The sequence below is a fragment of the Protobothrops mucrosquamatus genome, unplaced genomic scaffold (genome assembly GCF_001527695.2).
Source record: "Protobothrops mucrosquamatus isolate PMUCROS unplaced genomic scaffold, P.Mucros_1.0 scaffold_294, whole genome shotgun sequence".
In the NCBI taxonomy this organism is placed as follows: domain Eukaryota; kingdom Metazoa; phylum Chordata; class Lepidosauria; order Squamata; family Viperidae; genus Protobothrops; species Protobothrops mucrosquamatus.
In genome coordinates this window covers 2,576,831-2,602,382 of record NW_015386370.1, presented here as the reverse complement: position 1 = coordinate 2,602,382, position 25,552 = coordinate 2,576,831, and the positions used below count along the sequence as shown (strand labels likewise).

Sequence of the window (25,552 nt, the reverse complement as noted above, 5' to 3'; positions counted from 1 at the left end):
CTGTGGGAGCTCCCACCCTCTGGAATGAGCTGCCCCCAGAGATCAGGGTGATCCCTGATCTCCCTTCCTTCCGCCGCGCCCTTAAGACATGGCTATTCCAACAAGCGGGACTGGCCTAGGGCAATTTTAGAGGGGTTTTAATTATATTTTAATCAGACAATATTTAAATATTTCTTTTTAATTAATTTTAATTTTGTAACTGTTATTGGTGTTTTTTAATTGATTGTCAGCCGCCCTGAGTCCGCAAGGAGAAGGGCGGGATATAAATTCAAATAATAAATAAATAATAAATAAATAAATTATTCTCAGAATGATAGCACTACCAATACTTTCCACACTCATGTTGGCCTGAAGGAAAGCCTGAAACTCAGAAGAAGTGAATTGAGGGCCGTTGTCAGAGACAAGCACATCTGGGAGCCCATGGGAGGTGAAGATCCCCCTCAATACCTGGATGGTCCTGGCAGTCGTCGTAGTGGACACTGGAATGACCTCTACCCATTTAGAGTGACTGTCCATAACAATGAGGAAGAATTGCCCCTGAAAGGGGCCAGCGTAGTCGATATGAACCTTCGACCAAGGAGCATATGTGTCCTCCCACCTGTGAACAGGAGCCTGTGGCATTTCAGGCCTGGACTGTTGGCAAACATAGCACCCCTGGACCTGGGCCTCCTTATCCAGTCCCGGCCACCAAAGATAGCTGCGTGCAAGAGCCTTCATCCGGACTATGCCCGGATGTCCCTCATGCAGAGATTGCAAGACTCTAGTCCTCAATGAGGTTGGGATCACTACCCTGCTACCCCACAGGACACAACTCTTAAAGGTGGATAGCTCATGCTTCCTTTTCCAGAAACTCTGGAAGTTAGTGCCAGGACACGTGTCAGGCCATCCTGACAGCACCCATGTCAACACACGTTGTGTGTGTGTTGTGTGATCATTGGCTGTTTCTGCAGCCACATCCCTTGCATTGAGGGGAGACTCAGGCAAATCCTGGATAGCTAATATGTGGTTAGCTGGAGCAGGATCAGATTCTACAAGCTGTAGAGGTAACCTGCTAAGGCCATCTGCATGGCCCATTTCTTTGCAGGTTTGTAAACCAGTGAGTAGTCATATGCAGAAAGGAAAATTGACCACCTCAACATTCTTGGAGAAATTATGTGTGGGGTTTGCTTGTTTGTTGTAAACAACCCCAGCAGTGGCTTATGATCTGTAAAGACCGTGAAATGGCAGCTATATAAAAAGTCATGGAACTTTTTTATGCCAGCCACTATGGCCAAGACTTCTCTGTCTATCAGTGCGTAATTACGCTCAGCAGATGACAGAGTCCTGGAATAGTAGGCCACTGGGACTTGTGTCCCATCAGCCTTGAGGTGACTTAAGACAGCCCCGATTCCATAAGGGGATGCATCGCAGGCTATACACACTGGCAACTGCTCATTGAAATGAGCAAGAACAGCATTTGAAGACAACAATGCCTTGACCTCAGCAAAACTCCTTTCATGGACTTGTGTCCACTTCCATGGAGCCTGTTTGTCCAAGAGTCGGTGTAACGGCTCTGCCACTGCAGCCTTGTGAGGGAGGAAGGAATTATAGAAATTTAGAAGCCCAAGGAAGGCTTGAAGCTCGCTCTTCGACTTGGGGCTTGGGGCCTGCTGAATCGCTTTGAGCTTAGATTCAGCAGGATGGATGCCTTCTGCATCTATACAAAATCCCAGGAACTCAGTGGAACTGACTCCAATTTTGCATTTGTCTCACTTAAGCTTCAGCCCCGCTTCGCGGAAATGCAGCAAAACGGTCCAAAGCCTCTCAGCCAAGTTTTCAGATGATTCCCCTGCGATGAGGACATCATCAAAACATGGGCAAACTCCCGGAATGTTACGGAGCGTTCGCTCCATAATGCTTTGGAAAATGCCAGGGGCTACGTTAACCCCAAACTGCAGTCTTCTGACTTTAAAAGCTCCCCGGTGCATTACGATCATCTGGGTCTCTGCCGTTGCCTCATCAACCGTTAGCTGTTGATAGGCCTGAGCCAAATCAAGCTTGGCGAAAACTCGGCCTCCATTCAGAGAGGCCAAAATGTGGCTCACCACAGATAAGAGTGCTGCTGTAACGCTTTGTTTAGCGTGCATTTAAGTCAGCACAAATGCGGACTTCCCCGTTGGCCTTGAGTGGCGTGACTATGGCTATTTCCCATGGACTGCTATCCACAGGTTCCAAGATACCTTGCTGTAGCAGCTTGTCCAGCTCGACATTGATCTTTTGCTTAAGTGCAAATGGCACCCGACGAGGCTTAATTCTAATCGGGGCAATGGATGGGTCCAACCGCAATGCAATGGGAGGCCCCTTGTACGATCCAAGTTCTGGGCTAAACACATCCGTAAACTCCTTGCAAACATCCGCAAGACCTGCCGTTTGCAAGCTGTGTAGCCCAGTCACTTGAATCCCAAGTGCCTCGAACCAATCGAGTCCAATTAGACTCGTGCGGTCACCTTCAACCACGACAACGTCCAGGAACCCTTCGAGTTTCCTACGCTGCACTCTGAGCATGGCCTCCCCTTTTACCCTGACTCGGGAATTCTGAAAATCTGTTAAGATCAGATTCGATGGCCTGAGTTTAACCCGCTGGCTGCTTTTACAGCAGATTTGCTTAAGGGTGTCCTGGGATATGATTGACAGAGCTGAACCCATGTCCAGCTCCATTACTAAGGGAACCCCCTGCAATTTGACATCAATGCACAGCTTTTTCTTCAATGGTCGGTGGGCCCCGGTTGTCAAAACACACGAGACGTGCAGAAACCCACCCTATTCTGGCTGAGGACCCTGTACCTTTCCGGGGAAATTCTTCCGAAGGATGGTCTTTCTTGCAACCCAAACAGACGGCGGCTATGTGGCAAATGGCTCCCGGGAATTAAAACCCACCAGCAAGAGCAAACGGAGTCCCACATCCAAAAGGAAGAGCAGGGAATGTGGCTCCAGGTTTGCTCTGGGACGCAGCACAGAAAGCTCAGCTATTCTGCAGTGACACCACGGAGGAAGGACAGAAGTGCTGATGTAGCTGCAGGGAGTCAACAATGTAAAACAAGACCTCTGTCAGCTAAAATGTTGAAAATGCTAGTGGCACTGAAAAAAGGGATTTATGACCAGTCCACGCAGTTACAACCATTACAACATTCCCAGTCACATGATCAAAATGTGGGCATTTGGCAGCCAGCTTGTATTTGTGACGGTTGCAGTCTTTTGGTCATGTGATCTCAATTTGCGACTTTCCCAACCGGATTCTAACAAACTAAGTCAATGGGAAAAGCCGGGTTCCTCCAACAGGCTGACTGTCTCCTGCCCTTCCTGCTTCCTGCTTCCTGCAGAGATGCAGCCAAGGCAGGAGCCCCATCCAATAAGCTTGTCAGCTCATCGGAAAACACAAACACACACACACACACACACACACACACATGGGGAGAGAGAGAGAGAGAGAGAGAGAGAGAGAGAGAGAGAGAGAGAGAGAGAAAAGGGAAGCGCAAGTGCCTTTTTCTGTCTCTGTCTCTCTCTGCAAATGGCTAACAAACCATACTCAAGGAGTTGTTTTCAATGGCACTACATCCATATGAAGAAAAGTAATGAGTGGGGTACCACAAGATTCCGTCTTAGGCCCAGGACTCTTCAATATCTTCATCAATGACTTAGATGAGAGAACAGTCAAGTCTGTCGTCTGTCCTTTTAGCTACACTTCGAGGTAAATGGACTCGCATGGAAGGAGGCTCATTTTCATTGCCCTGCCTTCCCCTACTCCCACAGGACACACCCAGGCCCCACAGCTTCCAAAAATGAGCCATAAATACAAGACGTTCTAGTATAAATGAAATCAATAAAATATGAATAAAAAATGAAATCAAAATTCTGCATTTGAAAACTTGCATTCTTTAATGACCATTAATGGCATCAGGGACTCATCCAGGAAGTGCTGGGGTATCAGAAAAATCAGGATGGCAGCCGCACAAGCAAGTTTCACTACATATCCAGGAGAGGATGGGGGATTGGGGCAGAGAAGGAGGAGGTGGGGGACTTGCTACCTAGTGTGCCAGGTGAGTCTGGCCAGCGCCAGACCTGAGAACCAGAACAATGGGTACTCAAACCCCAAGTGCCGCAAGTGCTCCAAATAGGAATTCATGGGGCAGGGGGCAAACATACAACCCCACACTCACTCCAGCCTGGGAGTCACACCGGAGGTATCCTCACTATCCACAACTCAACAACAATACTCCAGACAAGGAGACTGACTGGGAGCATACTCATAACTCACAGCATACAAGAGAGCAGGCACAACAGTTTGGGGACTTGCCCTTTTCCGCAATGGCTCACAGAAGGAAGTCCCCACGCATTAGGGCTAACAGGGAGGTATCTTTGGACCCTATCACTACAGAAAGGAGCTAGGAAACTCACACCCCTTCAGGGAACAGGGAGATGAGTTCAGAGGGCTCAGAAAGCTTCCTAAGAGGCAGGTCGACCAGGTACGGAGAACAGCAGAGTCCTGGCCTCCTGAGCCTAGGAGACAAGCAGGGAGGTCAGGCAGCAGTCACCTAGTGTGGAAAACAATGGTGGGGACCATTCAATCTCCCCAGGTCCGAGAAGGTCGCTACGGGTCAAAGGTCCGCCCAAATACCTTGCAGATTACATGAGGTGAGCAAGGTTAGAGGAACCTGGACAAGAGGTCCAGGTTGGTTAGCTCATACGGAAAAGAAAAAGGAGTCTGGGCTCAATTATTCTCAGAACGATAGCACTACCAATACTTTCCACACTCTGTGCATTTGATGCAAAAGTTAGCAAACACATACACTACCAGAGGTGGTGTACATGTTGGGCGCAGCATTGTTTTATCTAGGGGGGAGGGGTGTTGTGTCCTGAGCCTGCAGAAGCAGGCTCGGGACGATGCAAGAGTCCCAGGCATTGCAAAAGCTGCCCGGGACCAGACTGAGTGGCGCCGGCCTCGCGCGCATGCACGAGGCGGGAAAAGACTGCCTGCTATTGGTTGTGATTGCCCAGGGATCTGGGAGTATAAAAGAGGCCTGTGTGCCTCTGCTCTTGTTGGTTGGTAGTTGTAACAGAGTGAGAATAAAGATCTGTTCAGTAACATGACTTGCCTCCTTCGCCATTTATCTCCGGACTTAACAGTCTCGACATCTTTTTTTGTGTTGTGGTAACCAGAACTGGATGCAGTTGTTGTGGCTCCATCTTGTGAGCCCCTCTTATCGGAGGAAGAAGGCTCCGAACATGAAGGAGAGGAGATGGCCAGGCCTCCCTCTCCAGGACCCTCCTCTTTGGCAAGGCCTCAGGTGTCTCCCGACGGAGAAGAGATTGACCAGGAGCCAGGTGGTTCTGAGATTGGCCAGGAGCCAGGAGTTTCTGAGATTGGCCAGGAGCCAGGTGTTTCGGATAGTGAGGAAGAGAAGTTGTGGCTGGATCCACGCCAGTGTAGGAGCGACAAGCATGCGCAGCAGAAAAGGAGACGTGCCAGAGATTAAGCTGAGTCACTGGACCACACCCCACAGGCTATAAAAGGGAGGTGGTGGCCATTTGGACCTCTGTGACGGACAAAAGCTGAATCTCTGGCGAAGTAGTTTGCTGTGACTTTAAATTGTGTGTATTGTTTTTTGTTTCTGTGTGCTTGGAGTAAAAGGTCTTGGCAGGCAGCTACAGAGCTGCTGCCAAGTTTCTTATCGGTGAAGTGGTGTCTGGAGAAGTCTTTAACCCTCGGCTGGCTGTTTGGGTGTGTGGGTCGGACGGGGACAGAACAGCAGTATTCCAAGTGTGGCCTCACTAATGCAGTATAAAGTGGTAGTATCACTTCTTGTGATCTTGATGTTCTAGTGGTGGTGATGGTCCCAGTGGTTATTAACACACAAATGCCATACCAAAAAAAATCTTCAACAGCACTTAGGAAATTTGCACATTGACAACATTTCCATCTGTCAATTAAAATAGGCCACGCTGCTTGGATCCACACATATGCTTCTACCATGTATCCCCGAAAATAAGACTCTGTCTTTTTTTTTTGCCTCCAAAAGAGGTACCACATCTTATCTTTTGGGGGTGTCTATCCCGCATTGACATGCAGGGCGTCCCCAGCCTGCATTTTGCCATCAGAGACCTTTCCAGAAGGCCTCTGATGGCGAAATGCAGGCCGGGGGGCACCACAGAAGAAATGGGCCAGCGAGGCAAGGCAGATGTCAATTCATGGGAAGCCTGGCTGAAACAGTAAGTGGGTGCAGGGCACGTGGGGCAGCTCCACCCCCTCCCACCTTAGCTTGATTTTTAGGTGTGCACCTCACCCCAAAACTAGGGCTTATATTAGGCCCACCCCCTGAAATCAAGCTAGGGGTAGGTCTTACTTTCAGAGAAATATAGTATAATAAATTTCAACATCTTAGGTTATTGGGAAGAACTTGATGCATATCAAGGCCAACACCAGCTAAAAGAACTGACATCTGTGATTTCACATTGTTGTATATATAAATAAGAAGAAAAAGACTATAAACAATAATTTATATTAATCAAATAAATAAAATAATAAATAATACATAAAATAATAAATAATACCATAAAATAAATAAAATAATAAAAAATGAAGTAGCTAAATTGTTCTGGGACTTTAAAATTCAAACAGACAGGCACCTGCTGCATAACACCCCAGATAACTGTCGATAAGAGAGACAACAAAAAGTCTGGATAGTGGACCTAGAATTACCTGGAGATAGCAGAATAGAAGAGAAAGAACTGGAGAAGATAACAAAATACAAAGACCTGCAAATAGAACAACTGTGGCAAAAAGAAAGCAAAGGGAGTACCAATAGTAATAGGTGCTTTGGCTGCAATCAATCAAGCAGAATAGAGCTGGAAGGGACCTTGGAGATCTTCTAGTCTAACCCCCTGCTCAAGCAGGAGACCCTACCATTTCAGATTCCAGTCTCTTCTTAAAAACCTCCAGTGATCCACAACTTCTGAAGGCAAGCTGTGAATTTCTTGGCAATACTTCTTAAAATGTCAGTTTTGCCCACTATCTGTGAATGCAACAGCTCTGATTTCTAAGTAGACATCTATAGAATTATACAGTAATCAGTATCTGAAGATATGCATAGAAATACCACTGAATCTTCAGCACAAACATTCAGTGCTATACAGATCTATGCAGATTAAATTGAATAGAAAGGTTAGACCAGGGGTAGGCAACCTCGGCTCTTTTATGACTCGTGGACTTCAACTCCCAGAATTCCTGAGTCAGCTATGCTGGCTCAGGAATTCTGGGAGTTGAAGTCCACGAGTCATAAAAGAGCCAAGGTTGCCTACCCCTGGGTTAGACAAACAGACATCTCATAAACCAATAGCAAGTTTATTCCAGCATCCCAATAATTAATTGTTATGATACTATAAATCAGTTCACGTACCTAGTAAAGGATAAAGTTCAGATCTCTCCTTGGTTAAATATGCTTTGTAAATCATTCTAGTTTTAAAAATGAGCATGGGGAGAAGGGGAGAGAGAGAAGAAAATGAAATTTATGCTAACATTTCTCAAATTGCCTTGGAAGAATTATTAATAGTATATTACTTCTAAGAAAATAATTTGTCTTTTAGGGAGAGTGCCTCCTTTGCTTAAATAATTTAATGTTCAAGAATTACTATATTACAGACCAGTTGCAACTTCAAAATTGGGCAGCCTCAACAAGGAGTGTTTAACACAGAAATGACTATGAGCAAACATTCCAAATCCAGGAAACATTATAATTGCTGCATAAGATGGATCTGTTCAGAAGTCCTTGTAATTACAGCCACACCTGCTTTTCAAGCAGGAGCCATGAGTCAAATGGGCACCCAAATTATCAATCAGCCCTGTTCAGAACCAAGGATGAAATATCTTTGGAATCAAAGCCATTCCATCTCCCTGGGATTAAATTTAAGACTATTCTTCTCCATCCAGATTCTGACAGCTTCCAGGCACTGAGAGAACACCTGTCACACCCAGGAGCCCAGATTTAAATATAGTTATCATCTTCCTACCGATGATATCTGATTCTATGCCAATACTTGATCTTCCCCAGCTTCTTGTAATAATTAAATCAGGAATAGAGAAGTGTTAATCCCTGTGGTGCTCACAATGGAGATTCCTAGATCTTGATCTCTTATCCCCTAGTACCATTAACTAGAACCACCCATTTAAGGAAGGAAAACCCCTGCAGAATTCTGCCCTCCACTCTCAGTCTTTGCAGATGGTCCAGAAGGATACGATGATCAATACCAATAACAATTGAGCAATTAATCATTTTTCCTATTCCATTCCTGCCATAGGAATGTTCCACGCGTGTTTTGTTCGTACCTGGGCCTGAACTCAGGCTGAAAAAGTACAGAAAATCTATTTTGTCCTGAATTCTCTGCAAGTGCAACCCTCTTAATACTCTTAATAGTCCTGTCTCTGAAACGGGAAGGCTGGAAACAGCCTAGTAATTATTTAAAACTGCCAGGTTGAGCAATGGCTTCTTGAGGAAGGGACACACCATCATCTTTTTCAAGATGAACCACACCCTTTTCTAAGGAAGCATCCTATCACACGGTCCTTGCCATCTCCAATGATCTACATACTTACAGCTGAAAATATATGTATTATTTGCCTCTTAATGTGTAATATCATTCTAAACTATTTTTTTGTTTAACATACAGTATATCCAATTGTCCAACTGGACATGAGCAAAGTTTTGTTGTGCCTGAGAGAAGAAACAGTGAAAACACAACTGTTTTCCCAGAACTGCTGGGACTACAAGTTACTGTAGTCCATAAAAAAGGATACTTTATCCATAAAAAAGGATAAATATTCTTCATGTAGACATAACAAGAGGATGTGAGAAATCATCCTCCAGCAGTAGAGGTCTTTGCAAAACAAACAGCCTACTTTGCTGAAAAGGGATGTTTCCTGAATCTATTCTGCAGATAAAACTCTTTTTCTTGTGCAGCTATCCACAAGACAAAATTGTACTTACGCTTTCTCTGTAATACCAAGAAATTGATAGACTGTCCCAGGGTTCACAACACCTTTCATCTCAACTAATGGGAGCTCTTCAAAGAAGTAGTGGGGCAGTTTAGATTTGGAATAAGTGAGGGCATCACAGCTTACTAATCCTGGATAAAACATCATCATCCTTGCAGCAAGGTTAACTTTCCGTCCAATCACTAACATGGAAAGAAAAAGAGAGAAGCTAGAAATTATATGTACATTTCTCCTCAACCAATATTGCAAACAAGATGAGGTCTAGGACTGAATCACCTAAAACCGTGGTGGCAAACCTATGGCATGCATGCCACAGGTGGCACGCAGAACCCTCTCTGTGGGCACACATGCCATCGCCCCAGTCCTTGGCCTTCAGTCCAATCCATGAGCAACCTGCATCAATACCCGTGCAGGGTAAGGTTGCTGTGCCCGCCCCTGCCTCCCCAAGCATTTTTTTTTTACTAACCTGTCTTTCAGCTGCATTCCGTTTCTCCGTTCGCTTTTCAGCCTTCGCCGTGTGTTTGTGGGACTATCAGTTAAAAAAAAAAAAGTTCCATCAGACTTTCTAACTTCTTGCGAGATCTCAAGAAGTTAGAAAGTCTGATGGAACTTTTTTTTTTTACCCATCGTCCCACAAAACGAAGGCTGAGAAGCGAATGGAGAAACAGAATGCAGCTGAAGGGCAGGTTAGTAAAAAACGCTTGGGGAAGGCGAGGGCATCTGGGCGAGGGTGGGCATGGCAATCTTACCCTGCATGGTGGTAGGAGGCTGGTGTTCATGCCCTTCTTATGCCAGACCAGCCCCTGAAGCCCCAGGGCAGCCATGCTGGGCAGCGGTGGGCAGGGTGTTGAGGTGGGGGCCAGCAGGCTGACCAAAGCAGCAGGTGGAGCACCAGAGATTCATGGAGGGAGAGCACTGAAGTGGGTAGTCAGGTCATTAGCAAGAGCAACGTGTCTGAATGGAAAGCAGCCTCGGAACAAGTGGGGCAGGTAAGGAAAGAAATCCTCGCTCCCACCAGAAATTGCCTTTCTTTCCTTACCTGACTTCCAGCCCTGTGCCGTTTCTCCTTCGCAATCTGCTGCCGCCGCGGCATGCAAATAAATAAAGGAAGGGGTTTTGGGAGAAAAAAAGGTCAATCAATCAATTCCAACTTCTCATGAAAGACCACAAATTTGGAATTGATTGAGTGACCTTTTTTCCCAAAAAACCCACTTCCTTTCTTTCCTTACATGCGGTGTTGGCGGCAGATTGCGAAGGAGCAACGGCACAGGGCTGGAAGTCAGGTAAGGAAAGAAAGATAATTTCTGGGGGGAGCGAGGATTTATTTCCTTACCTGCCCCACTTGTTCTGAGGCCGCTTTCCGCTCAGACACATTGCTCTTGCAAATGGCCCGATCGCCCACATCAGCACCCTCCCTCCCCGAGCCTCCGGCGCTCCACCTGCTGCATTGGTGGCTCTGTAGGCAGAGCTGTGAAGTTCTCTTCTCTGCCTACAGAGCCACCAAAGCTGTAGCTGAATGGGCAGGTGAAGGGGAAACCTGCCCCACTTGTTCCACGGCCGCTTTCTGCCAAGCCGCATTGCAGCAGCATTGGATGCAATACGCAAGGCGGCAAATAGCTACGTCATGCCAAAACTGGCAGTTTGCCACCTCCTGCCCAATGCTACTGCCATGAGGCTGCGGAACAAGCCGGGCATTGGTAAGAAACCAGTATACTGATTCCTTACCTCCGCCTGGCTTGTTTCGTGGCCTCATAGCAGCGGCATTGGGTGCGATGCGCAAGGTGGCAAATGGCTGTGGCCAGAGGCAAACAGCCATGTTTCACCAAAACTGGCTGTTTGCCGTCTCCTGCCCAATGCCGCTGCCATGAAGCCGCTGAACAAGCCAGGCGGCAGTAAGAAACCAGTATACCGGTTCCTTACCTCCGCCCAGCTGGTTCCTCCCCAAAAGTCTCCCAAACTTGGTATTAAAAAAGAAAACCTGTAGATTGATTTAGCTTTCATAAGATATCACTAGGGCCATGATGGCGAACCTATGGCACATGTGTCACAGGTGGCAAGCAGAGCCCTCTCTGTGGGCATGCACGTCATTGCCCCAGTCCAAGGCCTTACGTCCCAGCCATGAGCAACCTGCATCAAAATCTCCCTGGGCAAGTGGCTTTTTCAGCTGTGTTTTATAAAATCTTTTTGCTTTAGGCCTCCGCCACTGTATGCAAAAAAAAAGTTCAATCAATCAATTTCAAGTTCTCGCGGGGAAAAAAAAGATTTCGCAGAGTTGAAATTGATTGATTGAACTTTATTTTTAGTCCCACACAGCAGCGGAGAAAGTGACATGTCAGAGCTGGAAAGAAGGTTCCACCTAGGGATGGGGGGAGCGGTGGGCCAGGGCGCTCCATGAGAGGGGTGGGGCAGGGCCTGTGCATGGGGCAGAGAAGCAACGCAGCAGCGCTAACATGGTGGTAGACCAGTTGCTTCCCTCCCCCTGCCAGACACCTGCCGAAGCCGTGCAGGGTAAGGTTGTCGGGCCTGCCCCTGCCCAGATGTCCTCACCTCCCCCAAGTGTTTTTTACTAACCTGCCTTTCAGCTGCATTGCATTTCTCCGTTGGCTTCTCAGCCTTCGCTGCGTATTTGTGGGACTATCGGTTAAAAAAAAGTTTCATCAGACTTTCTAACTTCTCATGAGATCTTGTGAGAAGTTAGAAAGTCTGATGGAACTCTTTTTTTTACCGATAGTTCCACAAACACACGTCGAAGGCTGAGAAGCGAACGGAGAAACAGAAGGTTAGCAAAAAAAATGGAGAAAGGCAGGTTAGTAAAAAAAAACGCTTGGGGGAGGCGAGGGCATCTCGGCAGGGTGGGGCATATGGCAATCTTACCCTGCATGGTGTCAGAAGGGTGGGGCGCATGCTCTTTCCATGCCAGGCCAGCCCCTGCAGCCCCGGGGCAGCTGTACTAGGTGGCGGTGGGCAGGGCATTGAGGTGGGGGTTGGCAGGCCAACCAAAGCAGCAAGTGGAGCACCAGAGGCTTGGGAAGAGAGGGTGCTAAAGCGTGCAAGGAAACAAAGGAAGTTTTTTTGGGGAAAAAAGGTCAATCAATCAATTCCAACTTCGCGATCTTTCATAAGAAGTTGGAATTGATTGCTTAACCTCCCCCCCCCCCAAGAAATACTTCCTTTGTCCTTGAAAGTGGCGGCAGTGGATCGCGAAGGAGTCAAGTAAGGAAAGAAAGGCAATTTCTGGGGGGAGCAAGAATTTCTTTCCTTACCTGCACCACTTGTTCTGAGGCCGCTTTCTGCTCAACCGCATTGCTTTTGCCAATGGCCCAACCGCCCACTTCTGCACCCTCCCTCCCTGAGCCTCCGGCGATCCACCTGCTGCTTTGGTGGCTCTGTAAGCAGAGCTGCGAAGTTCTCTTCTCTGTCAGAGAAGAGAATTTCGCAGCTCTGCTTACAGAGCCACCAAAGCTGTAGCTGAATGGGCAGGTGAGGGGGGAACCTGCCCAACTTGTTCCACAGCCGCTTTTGGCTGAGCCACATTGCAGCGGCATTGGGCGCAATACGCGAGGCGGCAAACAGCTGTGTCATGCCAAAACCATCCGTTTGCCGCCTCCTGCACAATGCCACTGCCATGAGGCTGCAGAACAAGCTGGGCCATGGTAAGAAACCAATATACCGGTTTCTTATCTCTGCCTGGTTTGTTCTGGAGCCTCATGGCAGCGGCATTGGGTGCAACATGCAAGGCGGCAAATGGCTGCGGCTGGCAGCAAACAACCACATTGCACCAAAACAGGTTGTTTGCCATCTCCTGTGCAATGCCACTGCCATGCGGCTGCAGAACAAGCCGGGCGGAGGTAAGAAACCGGTATGCTGGATCCCCCCTCCCCTACTCCGCCTGCTGCTGGAGGGCTGGCCCAGTATTCTCAGCGGGCTGCAGAGTCTCAGAGTGCACTGGTCGAGGGGCTCACAGGCTGTGGCTGCTGATGAACACAGTTGGCCCCCATGCGCTCGCTGTGTGCAGGGGCCGATGGTGTCAGGCAGCAGCCGCCCCAGTCCCTGTCTTGCCTTGCCTTGCCCTGTGGCAATGGCATCCCTGCCCTGCTCCCTGTCTGGTCTCGCCTCACCCCACAGGACAAGCCTCCTGCCCATCATCCCACCCACCAGAGACCATCTGGATCTCCCCCAACCCTGCCCAGCCCCCACAGGCGTCCCTCCCCATGAGCAATATAGAGGTGGCCACGCCCACCCTGGCCACATCCACCCAGTCTGCCATGACCACTGCAGTCATGCCCATCCAGTGGTCATACCCCCCACTGGGCCTCAGCCACCCAGCACCCGAAGATAAATAAGTGGGGTTTGGGTTGCAATTTGGGCACTCGGTCTCTGAAAGGTTCGCCATCACTGCAGTAGGGTAATAAATTCCCAACATGGCACAGCAAAAGAGTCTTTATAGGGAGAAGTCTTTGCAGGACCCAATGAATAAACAAAAGCAAAAGAATCCAAAAATGCTGTCTGACACCTGATTCTATTTGAATGGCAGAATCTTTCTTCCAAAACCAAAACCAGCATTATCAGTAAGGTGGGAAGGCATCATTCTGAGCCTCAATGGTTCTTCAAATTTTGATAGGGACAAGACTAACCTTCTGAGCAACAACATCCTGATTATAGAATTTTCTATCCACAGAGATCTAAATAACCCCTGCTGCATTGAGGTGTTTTATAATAACAACAATTATTTCTGGAGTTGGTTATAAGATGGGTCACTGTATAAATGTTTAAACAACAGAATAACAGAGTTGGAGGGGACCTTGGAGGTCTTCTAGTCCAACTCCCTGCTGAAGTAGGAGACCCTATACCATTCCAGACAAGTGGCTGTCCAGACTCTTCTTAAAAGCTTCCAGGGATGGAGCAGCCACAACTTCTGGAGGCAAGCCATTCCACTAGTTAATTGTTCTCACTGTTAGGAAGTTTCTCCTTAATTCCAAGTTGCTTCTCTCCTTGATTAGTTTCCATCCATTGTTTCTTATCTTGCCTTCTGGTGCTTTGGAAAATAGGTTGATCTATTTAATAAATAGGTCAATAATATATTTATTTCTAATAAAAGAAACATTTTATTACTATTTATTCCACTACTTTATTTGATTGATAACATTTAGACTCATTACAACTGCACCTGTATATTCATGCCTCACACGATGACCAACGACTCCACAAAAAACTGGCCCAGCAGTGACCCCAATAGAAACAATCCTACAACACAAAATGGAACAAAAGTAACTGAATTTGCAAAGAGGGCAAAAACTTCTCTTGAAAATGATAGGCTGCACTGGATCTCTAAACTTCTTTAGATTTCCTGGAGCAATGACTTATCTGCAATTATCTATCCAACTTGGAATCTGCAAAGAATTCTGCTTAAAATCCCAGTGTCTTCATTTTGTATCATCCCCATCACTGTTCCTCACTTTCTTGTTCTATTCCTCTCATCCATGCATACAGTACATCCACTACCCATTGAGCATGCTCACCTGTTCTTGAGCTGCTTTACAATTTTCTCAGTGTGTGATTTTTAACTAAGATTTTCTGTAATTTTACAAACCTTGGGTTGCCTCAGTAAAGATTTCTATAACCTTTCTTTGTGCCAGGTGATGCAGTTTTTGTTACATAAGCAAGGTACTTATGGTCTGCATTCTGGACCCAGAAGAATAAAAAGTAGGAGAGATGTATCTGTTTTCTCATGAAGAAAATCTAATAGATGTTTCTTAAAAATAAATGGGTAAGATGTAACCTTAACACCTTATTTTTCTGATAGTTCTTCTCTGTCAGAGAAACCATCTTTCTCCTTCGTACTGTACCCTTAATATAGGAAGGAGGTTGTATGCTTGGAAAAATGATAATAGCAGTATATAAATTGTCTATTTATTTTCCTAAAATGGGAGATTTTAGTTTTAAATGAAAAGTTGCCTTGTTTTTGGTTCATATAGACCAGGGATGTCAAACTGTCACAAGGAAACCACGCCTACCCCATTGCCGGCAATGGGGAAAAAGTTCCCATATGTTGTGAAACTTCACGTGACGTTGAGAGTTTGACATGTCTGATATTGACCATAACCACAACATGAACAAATCTCAACAACTTTTTTCTATCATGTCTTTATGATATTTCTTCATCCTCAACTCATACCTAATGCAGTCAATAGCTACAGTAAATAGTCCTAGCATAGCTCTTCTAGGGTTAGATGTTTTTCACTCTTTTCAAGAAGCAACTAACCATAGCAATTTGGATAGGAGTTAAGTCTGACACATTTCGGGGACTTCCGGTGGCATCGCCGCGCCGATGGTGGCTTTCTTTTAAGCCGTCCGCCTCGGGGCTGTGTGAAAGCTGCAGGAACAGCGCTCAACAGCTGTTCTGCGGCTCGAAGCCTATCTCCCTGGGCATAGGGGAGATGGTGAGATTTTTCCGGATAGAGGTTGAGTTCCCTTGTCCTCTTTTTGGAGGACGAAGGTGAGAACTCCCTCGGAGTCCGGTCTTTCTCCGCACCTCGGGATGCCTTTGTTCTCAGGAACAAAGCCAGATGCTGCTACCACTTCTGCCAATTTAAGAGACTGTAAGTAAATTTACAAGCAGACGGAGCTGACCAGGAGGACTGGAAAATTGGATAAATTGTGACTTTAACTTGGATGAAAAAAAGTGTCTTCTTCAATTGTTATTTGAATTATAAGAATTTAGAAAAGATGGCTGTGGAAGGGTGTTTCCCTGTTTGATCCTTACGAGACTTTTGCTTTTACTTGGCAAAGAAAAGACGGATGAAACAATGTATCAGTCTTTCTGTCAATCTTAGTTAAGAGCAAGCTTTCTATTCCTTTTCCATTTTTGCTCCATATAAATAATAACTGTTGCTTTTATGAAATTAAAAGAGACTTATAAGATGTGATAAAGGGGAAAAAGAATTAAAAAGTAAAAATGGCTTCAAAACGCGCAGGAACTTCTGCTTCTTTGAAAGGCTCAATTTCCTCTCCATTTGTTCAAACAACGCAACAGCAGAGACCTAAGACCCCTCCACCTTCTCCCACAGCTTCTGCAATCACACTTAAAGATTTACAGGATGCCAAAACGAATGCAGTAAAACAGATTAAAATAGAGACAGAGGAGCTTTTTGAAAGAAAAAATGCTGAGATGAGAGAGGACATATTGCTGGCTGTGCAGGGTTTGGCATTTCATGCAGAACGTATAGAGGCAAGGGTGGAGGAGGTGGAAGAAAATGTGGAGAGATTGGATTATAGACTTGGAAAAGTGGAGGAAAATGTGGATTCAACTCAGAATGAAGTTATTATGTCACAATATAGAGATATGGAATATGCCTTGAGAATAAGGGGATTGAAGGAGAATGCTCAAGAAAATTTGAAGGAGGAGATTGCAGTAGATTTGGCTTTGGTTTTGTCTTGCGATCCTGAAGAAATTATGAAAGAAATAGAGAAAATTTTTAGGGTCAATTCATGGGTAGCAAAACAGAGAAACCTACCAAGAGATGTTGTAATTTATTTTTCTAGAAGATCAATTCGAAATGAAATCATCCAAGCCTTTTACAAGCAGAGATTCCAAGTTGCAGCACAATATGTTATAATTTTAAAGGAAATTCCACCTAAAATACTGAGGAGAAGGAAGGATTTTGCTTTTTTGGTTGAAGAATTGAAAAAGCAACAAATACAATTCAGATGGGATATACCTGTTGGTGTACTTGTGAATTATATGGGTACACATTATAGATTGAACTCAATTTTAAAAGCAAGAGATTTTTATACTTCAGTTCTGAAAGCAGGTTCACCATCATCTCCACGAGCTACTAGAAAGGAAGGAATGCTTGAGGAACAAGTGGCTGAAGGAGCTACATCTTCAGGTGCAACAGATTTACAGGAGAAATTTAAGCAGCAGTCTATTGAGATGAAAGATGATCCGAAGGTACAGAGAATGACCCGTGCAGCCCACAGACGTAAGGAAAAAGAACAGCAAAAAGTTGAAACTGTTTCTATAGTCTATCAAGATTCGGAGCCAGTGGGAGGTGCAAGACCGAAGAGATCGGTGACAGCTGATCTTCAAGGAGTGTTCCAGAGGCTCTCTGCCACTAAAAATGGCAAAGTTTCTGACATGGAATGTTAATGGCTTGAATTCACCACAGAAAAGAAAGAAGATTTTTCATTATTTGAAACAACACAAGAATGATGTTGTGTGCTTGCAAGAAACTCATATTTCTACAAAGGATCAAAAGTATTTGATTAATTTACGGCTGGGTACACATTTTATAGCATCTGCTCCGCAGAAAAAATGCGGGGTAGTTATTTATGTGAGACAAGATTTTATGCCTAAATTGATAGATTCTGATCCGGATGGTAGATATGTGTTTATTGAACTAGTTTTGAATGAAAGAAGATGTCTTATTATTGGATTATATGGTCCAAATCAACAACAGAAACAGTTTTATAAGTTGATACATCAAAAAATAAATCAACTGGATTACAAATCAGTTATTATGATGGAGGATTGGAATGGAGTGTTAGACTCTAGTAAAGATAAGAAAGGTTCCTTTAAAGCTTCAAGTTATTCTATATTGCCTAAAACTTTTTTTGATTTGAAGGATGATCTGGAATTAAGAGACATTTGGAGAGAACGAAATATAGAAGAAAGAGACTTTACTTTTTTCTCGGACAGATATCAATCTCATTCTAGAATTGATTTTTTTTAAATAACAAATGACTTCTTTTCTAGGGTGAAGAATATTAAGATTTTTCCTAGAACATTATCAGATCATAGTCCGGTATGGATGGAATTATGGGTTGGAGATGGGAGCAAAAGGACTTGGAGATTAAATGAAAATTTATTTAGATATGAGGGAAATGTGCAAAAATGTAAAGATCAAATGAAAGAATTTTTTTTATTGAATATGTATAAAGACACCTCGATTTCAATGGTTTGGGATGCAAGTAAAGCATATATGAGAGGTGCCCTGATTCATATGAATAATGTTTATAGGCGTAAACAAATGCAAAAACGTAATCAGTTAGAAGAGGAAATTAAATTAAAAGAAAAGGCCTTTATCTTGAATCCACTGGACAATAATTTAAAAGTTTCTATATCTTTGCTCAGGGAGCAATTCAATATGTTGATGGTGGATCAGACTGCAATTAATTTGTGTTATATGAAATATAATACATTTTGTAATGCAAATAAACCTGGTAGATGGTTGGCTTACCAACTACGAAAGAAGCAGAAATCAAGAATTATAGAAAAAATAGATTATAAAGGAAAAATGACATATCAACAAAAATTAATTAAAAGAAGTTTTTTGGATTTTTATTCAAAATTATATGCTTCTGAAAATATAAGGTCTTCAGAAATAGAGAATTACCTACAACATTCACATTTTCCTAGATTATCGAATTGTCAGAGGGAAAAAATGAATTGTTTAATAACTTCTGATGAAATTAATGGGGCAATTAAGCAGCTAAAGGTTGGTAAAGCCCCAGGCACAGATGGATTAACAGCAATTTATTACAAGATGTTATCTGATGAAATGTTAGAACCATTAAAGGAATTGTTTAACAGTATTTTGCAGGGTGCAGAAGTACCCCCATCTTGGAGAACTGCTTTTATATCACTGATTCCAAAAGAGGGTCAGGACTTAACTCAACCTAAGAATTATAGACCTATATCTTTATTGAATACAGATTATAAAATATTTTCTAAAATATTGGCAAATAGATTAATCAAGTGTTGAGGCAATTGATTCATAGTGATCAATCTGGATTTATAACTGGAAGATATATGAAATATAATGTAAGACAAATTGTCAATTTAATTGAGTATTTGGATAAGAATAACCAGATCGCTGCGGCTTTCATATTCTTAGATGCTGAAAAAGCATTTGATCAATTAGATTGGGGGTTCCTACTATGAGTTGTAGAGAAAATGAATTTTGGGGAAAATTTTTTGTTTGCTCTTAAGTCTATTTATCAACAACACTCAGCACAGATCATAGTTAATGGAGGTTTAACAGAGGCATTTAAAATTGAAAAGGGTACAAGACAAGGATGTCCATTATCTCCATTGTTATTTGTGTTAACAATGGAGATTTTATTAATTAAAATTCGTTAATCACCTATAATAAAAGGAATAAAAGTGAATAAAAATGACTATAGGTTAAGAGCTTTTGCTGATGATCTGGTGCTGACATTAACTCAGCCAATAGACTCGGTGACTGATTTGGTAGAAATCATTGCTCAATATGGGAAAGTTTCTGGTTTTAAGGTAAATAATAAAAAGACTAAAATACTATCGAAAAACATGTCTATGAAGGATAAAGATGACTTAGTTAAATTGACAGGTTTTGAAATAGTAAAAAAGGTAAAATATTTGGGAGTTTACATTACAGTGTCTAATGTTAAATTGTATAAAAATAATTATAAGACATTGTGGGTAAAGGTACAAAAGGATTTAAGTGATTGGAAAAAGTTACAATTATCTCTGCTGGGGAGAATCTCAGCAGTAAAAATGAATATTCTTCCAAAGTTCATTTTCTTGTTTCAAATGATACCTATTTTGAAAAAAGATGCTAACTTGGATGTTTGGCAGAAGGGGATCAATACATTTATCTGGGCTGGTAAAAAACCAAGAGTCAAGTTTAAAATTATACAAGATGCATGGGAAAGAGGAGGACTTAAGGCACCGAATTTAAAATTATATTATGATGCGGTGGCTTTAACATTTATTAGTGTTTGGCTTAACTTAACTAATAAAAATATACTTTTACTTGAGGGATGGGATTTATTATATGGTTGGTATGCCTATTTAATTTATAATAAAAAGTAGATCAAGTTTTTAAAGCTCATATTTTAAGAAGTGCTCTATTACGAGTATGGAAGAAATATTATCATAGATTAAATTACAAAATTCCTATTTGGGCGATTCCAGGACAGGTGATAGAGGGGGTATCTAGAGGAGTTAATTTGGATATTACTTATAGGGAATTACTTAGTCTGGTAGGAAAGGATTGGCAAATTAAATCCTTAGCAGATTTGAAACAAGAAAATATTGTATATTCTTGGTTTTATTATAATCAATTGCTAATGAGGTGGAATTTAGACCAGAAGGTCGGTATTACTTTGGAGGATGTGAACTTGATTAAACAGATTAAAGACTCATCGGGAGCTCACATAAAGAGAATTTATAATGTTTTGATTGAATTGGATTCTGAAACGGAGTTAGTTAGAGATTGTATGATAAAGTGGGCGCAGAATATTCAAGAAGTGATTCCATTGGATACATGGGAGACAATTTGGGTAAGAAATGTAAAATTTACGCAAGCACAAAATTTAAGAGAAAATTTTTATAAGATGTTTTATAGATGGCATTTGGATCCTCAAAAATTGTCACGCATGTATCCTAACTTACAGCCCAAATGTTGGAGATGTGGAAGTTTAGATGCAACCTACTTCCATATTTGGTGGACGTGTAGGGATATAAAGGCATTTTGGATCAAGATTTGGTGGAATATTCAAAATATCTTTAAGAAGAAGATAAAGTTTACACCACAGTTATTTTTGTTAGGTATTATGGGAAATTTGGATGCCAAAGAAATGAATTTGATGTTGAATCTTATAACAGCTGCAAGATTATTGGTAGCTCAATATTGGAAGACGGATGGTTTGTCCACTGTAGGAGAATGGTCAATTAAAGTGTCAAATTTAGCAGAAATGGCTAAGATTTCTGCTTATTTGAAGGATCAGTCAAATGTAAGTTATATTTCGGTATGGAGAAGATGGATAGATTATATTCAAAAAAAATATGGGACTGAAAAGTTCCATTTGGCTTTTGGGTAAAATTTTAAAATATTCTTATTGTTATTATTTTATTAAGTGCTTGTATGTATATTTTATAATAGTTTGTATGATTTTATTATAATTTTGATTAGTAGTGTTGTTTACTAGTTTGTTTTTTCTTCTTTTAATAATGTATTTAATTTTAATTTTAACTTATTTAAATTTATTTTAAAAATGAGTTAAAGTGTGTTATAGATTTGGTTATATAATTAGCTGGTTTATGTTATTTAGATTATGATTATTATTTGTAACCCTGTGAACAGCTCTGGGAAGTGGGGGGGAGGGGGTTGTAGGGGTGGGGGGGATTTATATTGTAAACTTTATAAAACTTTTAATAATAATAAAAAAAAGTCTGACACATTTCACTAATTGATGCAGCAAGAGGAGCCCCAATGAGTACCTGTGGCAGGATAGGGGTTCCCAATGGGAGCAGCAAATTCTACAATGATATAATTTGCTGTTGTCTCAAGGAATGGTGGATAGGACTTTATCTCAGACATAAGGAAGACCCCTATATAGGATTAAAACACTTTTAGCAAAATGTAGTGTATCTATAAAGATAGTATCAAAGCCTTCAAAATTTGGACCTAATCTCATTTGAAGGATAAAGCTGTACAATTTTAAAATCCTCCTGTCACTTGGGGCATTTTCACACAACTTCTGGCTCAGCCCCTCAAACTGTTTGAAGCAGCCAGTTGCTTCACCACCAGCATTCTTCCTCCATGGTATTTTCAACATGACACTTTGTTGCAGGAAGGAGGGAGAAAATATCCAGAATGGGAGGGAACATGAGGCAGCTGTCTATTCCACAACTCTAAAGAATACATTCACAGTGCTATTCTGGAGTAGGAATTAAACCTGTACTGTAATTAACTGATTCAATTTCTCAAGTGAGGCCCCAAATAGTGTGGATGTAGGACAAAGAACGGATCATAGAATGAAAGAGTGCTTATGTGTAGAAGGGGCTTTAGATTGCTGATTGTCCCTGAAACTTAAACCCAAGCCTTAGCTGATACATCTCTTCATGATTCTACAAATACAGAATTAGAACTTGGATGTAGACATGGCACTCCTTGATATAGAAAGCTGGGGTTTGAGCACTACAAGGGATCAGATGTATATTGATGACATCCCACTCTCATTTACTTACTTTACTTTCATAAGTGCTGTGGAACAGAAAGCATGAATTTTATGGGCACTATCAAGAGCATTTGTGCTTTCATCAGCTTGTTTATCTCCAGGAAGACCAAAGATGCAAAGAAAAGTGCAGCCCTTTTTGAGAAGAAGAAAATAGTATATCAGAGAAGACAGTTTCAAAGAAAAGGTGAATGTAATTCATAAAACATATTTACTTATTTAGTGTTGCATGCTGTTTCTCAGATCAAGGCACACTATCCTATAGTAGTCTAGGTAAAATGATAATATAGCACTGTAAATTAATTGTTAATTAAATTAATTGTCATCAATTAATGATAACTTCTTGAAAATCCCACAATTCAGATTCAAGAGCAGATAGAATTGCAGAAATATACGGTAAAAAGAAGAGTAGAGGTATCTGCTTTTATATTAACAACCAATGGTGTAAAGAAATTTTGTGATGTGGACTTAGAGACTCTATTAATCACTTGCATATCCTATTATCCCCCCCCCCAAGAGTTTTCTTCATTCATCCTAGTTGGGGTCTGCATACCACCCCAAGCTTGCATAAACAAGGCATTGCAAACCTTAACTGATCAAATCCTATGGACCGAACAGAGATATCCAGACTACCTCCTCATTCTATTAGATTTTAACAGTGCTAACTTAAGCCAGGAGCTGCAAAGATACATTCAGCATGTCAACTCTCTTATCAGAGGCAAGAATATTTTAGACCACTGCTACTCAACATTAAAGGGTGCCTATCTACAAACTCCTCACATCCTGGACATGATCAACTTCTCCCCTCAGGATGCTGTTATAGAGCATTGCATGGCAAAACAGCCAGACATATAGTCCCCCCCCCCCCCGTGCTATCATTCTGCTAAACACTTAATTCCCACAGCACTGTCTCATTTCTCATATTTTCTCATCTTCTCATCTTTCCTACTATCTTCTCCTATTGGTATCTTATGATTTATCAATTATTGTTTGTAACTTATGATTAATGATTGTAACAATGATTTATGATATATGACCTATTTCTTGCTGTGAACCTAGGCACTGAAGACAAATTCCTTGTGTGTCCGATTGCACTTGGCCAATAAAGAATTCTATTCTATTCTATTCTATTCTATATACATGTATTGAAAAACATCATAAAAGAAACAGTTGAACAGTAGAAACAATAAAAATCAAGAATAGCAGCTAATGAAATGATAGCAGCTAATGAAATGAACATTACTATGTTCGCATGCTTTCCATATTATCAGTAGTTTTATTGAAAAGTCATTCTTTTGCTCTGTTGATACAACATGATAGAACCTGTTGAAACAATACCTCTATAGGGGACTCACTTTGTCAAACATGAAGACTTTATTAATGTTACCACTAAGGGGTAATATTGTTCCAGCGATCATAGCATTGGCATCTTGGATAGCCTTACACACATGGTTCGTATTGGCATTTTCTTCAAACTGCATATTCACAAAAACAATGGTAACAGGACGTAGCTCTGACAAATACTCTAGTGGCTGGTTATCATCTATCTAGAAAATAGTAAAATAGGCACTTGAGAAGAAAACTATATTCAAGTATCTTACTCTGAGCTGAAAGTTAGTTATTTTCATAATATAGTTCTTTTAAAAATTGGGTTTTCTCAAAGAGAACATTTTATCACCAGTTTCATAATTTTTCTTACAACTATTTTCTATACTAGTTAATGAAAAAAATAAGGTTTTAATTTTAAAGACCAAGGGAAAATATTTTATTATAAAGAGCAAAAAGAAAATCATATAAGTTACCATTCTCTGATTTATCTATACTTTCATGTGATTCCTAGCTTTAGGTTTTAGATTAGAATACCATTAATCTTTAATGATACCCAAAACTTTAACTGTACCAAATTCCTTGTGATTTTGCAGCAACAGCTATTCTGTAGATTAATATTAAACATCCTATTAATTAATTAGAGCACCCCCGTTTGGGAACCCCTGTACTGTATGCACATAATAATGTTAAAAGTTTACAATCTTGTGATGCTGCATTACTGGCACATCAAGGCAACTTGCAGCCTATGGGCCATGAGTTGGACATGCCTGGGTTAGATAACGATTGATTTAGTTTAAGGAATGTATTTCAAATCAAATTTGGAAGTAAACAATTTATTGAGTTCACAGAGATTAATTAAAGCAAAATATAAGACAATTAACTATATTGCAAAGAAAAATGTTAACTAAAATAACTTTTTAAAACTGTATCAATCAACTAAGAAACCCACATTTTGTACCTACCCCTTTTTCTATAGCCTTACAGGCATCAAAACATATTTGTACCTTTTTAAACCTTGAAGTTGTCCGATTGGTTCCCAATAAGTGGCCCTGCTGTTTATTATTACTTATATGCCCAAATTTTAATAATCTTTTGGTATTTAATTCCCTGGGGGTCAAAGCAAGCAATTTTTCCTTTAGTATTGCATACCTGATACCTTGTTTGTGTTCACACATTCCTGTAATATTATTACACTCAAGGAAAGAGTGATACACAAGAGTCTTAGTTATTTGATTTCCCATTTTGGTTCTTATCATACGTGGTTCACAGTTGTTCTTCCTCACTTGCCCACACATGCCCATCAGCAATCACTCAAGTACCACCAGGTCCTCAAACTATGACTATATCACACTCCTCTACACAATCACCATGAATAGGTGCACAATCACAACAATGGGTACAACAACAGCAGTTACACCAACACCTGCAATCACAGAACTAGCACATCAGGTAGTTGTTCAGTATTCTGGATGGGTAGTTCAATTATTACCAATGGTGGGATTCAGCCGGTTCGTACCACATCAGCAGAACCGGTAGCTAATTTTTTGTTGCCCAGGCCCAGAATGGACTTCTGGAAGCAGCATCCACACAGAGAAACCTCCTATTTTCCTGAACCAGATTCTATTGTAGTAAAAGCCTTTTTTGGCATTCTGGGGAAAAACAAATACATAATGGGAAAACTCAGCTTCAGCACTTCCGGAATATTGATGAAGAAGGTTTGCAAGGAAATAATAAACACGAAATTCTTATCTCCCATCCCCATGTTCTTTTTAAGAATATCCAGGGGCAATGGTCAACTTCTCATGATGAGGAAACATTCAATTTATTTTTTTTCAAAAATCATGGAGAATAATAATAGCATTCCTATAGCAGCATTTCCTCTATGGAAAGTGTTACATTAATTATAGTCATATGAAACCTGTTATGTATTGAATATATATAAAGTTGTGTTAATCCCTGCTAAAGTGAAACTAACTTAACTCCAACTGCTTGTGAAGCTTCCTCACCGACCGCACGCAGTCTGTATTGGCAGGGGGGCAGAGGTCGGCCCCAAGGCCCCTAACTTGTGGGGTGCCACAAGGGTCGGTCCTCTCCCCCTTACTGTTCAATATTTATGTGAAGCCGCTGGGGGAGATCATCCGTGGCTTTGGGGTGGATTTTCATCAGTACGCTGACGATACTCAGCTGTACATTTCC

The 25,552-nt window shown here is 41.9% G+C and overlaps 1 protein-coding gene across 1 annotated transcript in view; it reads right to left on the bottom strand.

The window, feature by feature from the left end:
- The window catches only part of ADCY10 (adenylate cyclase 10), a 220,727-nt gene that overhangs the window by 156,022 nt on the left and 39,153 nt on the right, over positions 1-25,552 (bottom strand). The window contains 5 exon segments of the mRNA XM_029287319.1: positions 7,434-7,489; positions 9,018-9,207; positions 14,193-14,269; positions 22,041-22,162; positions 23,383-23,574. Coding sequence (XP_029143152.1) covers positions 7,434-7,489; positions 9,018-9,207; positions 14,193-14,269; positions 22,041-22,162; positions 23,383-23,574 — 637 coding nt within the window.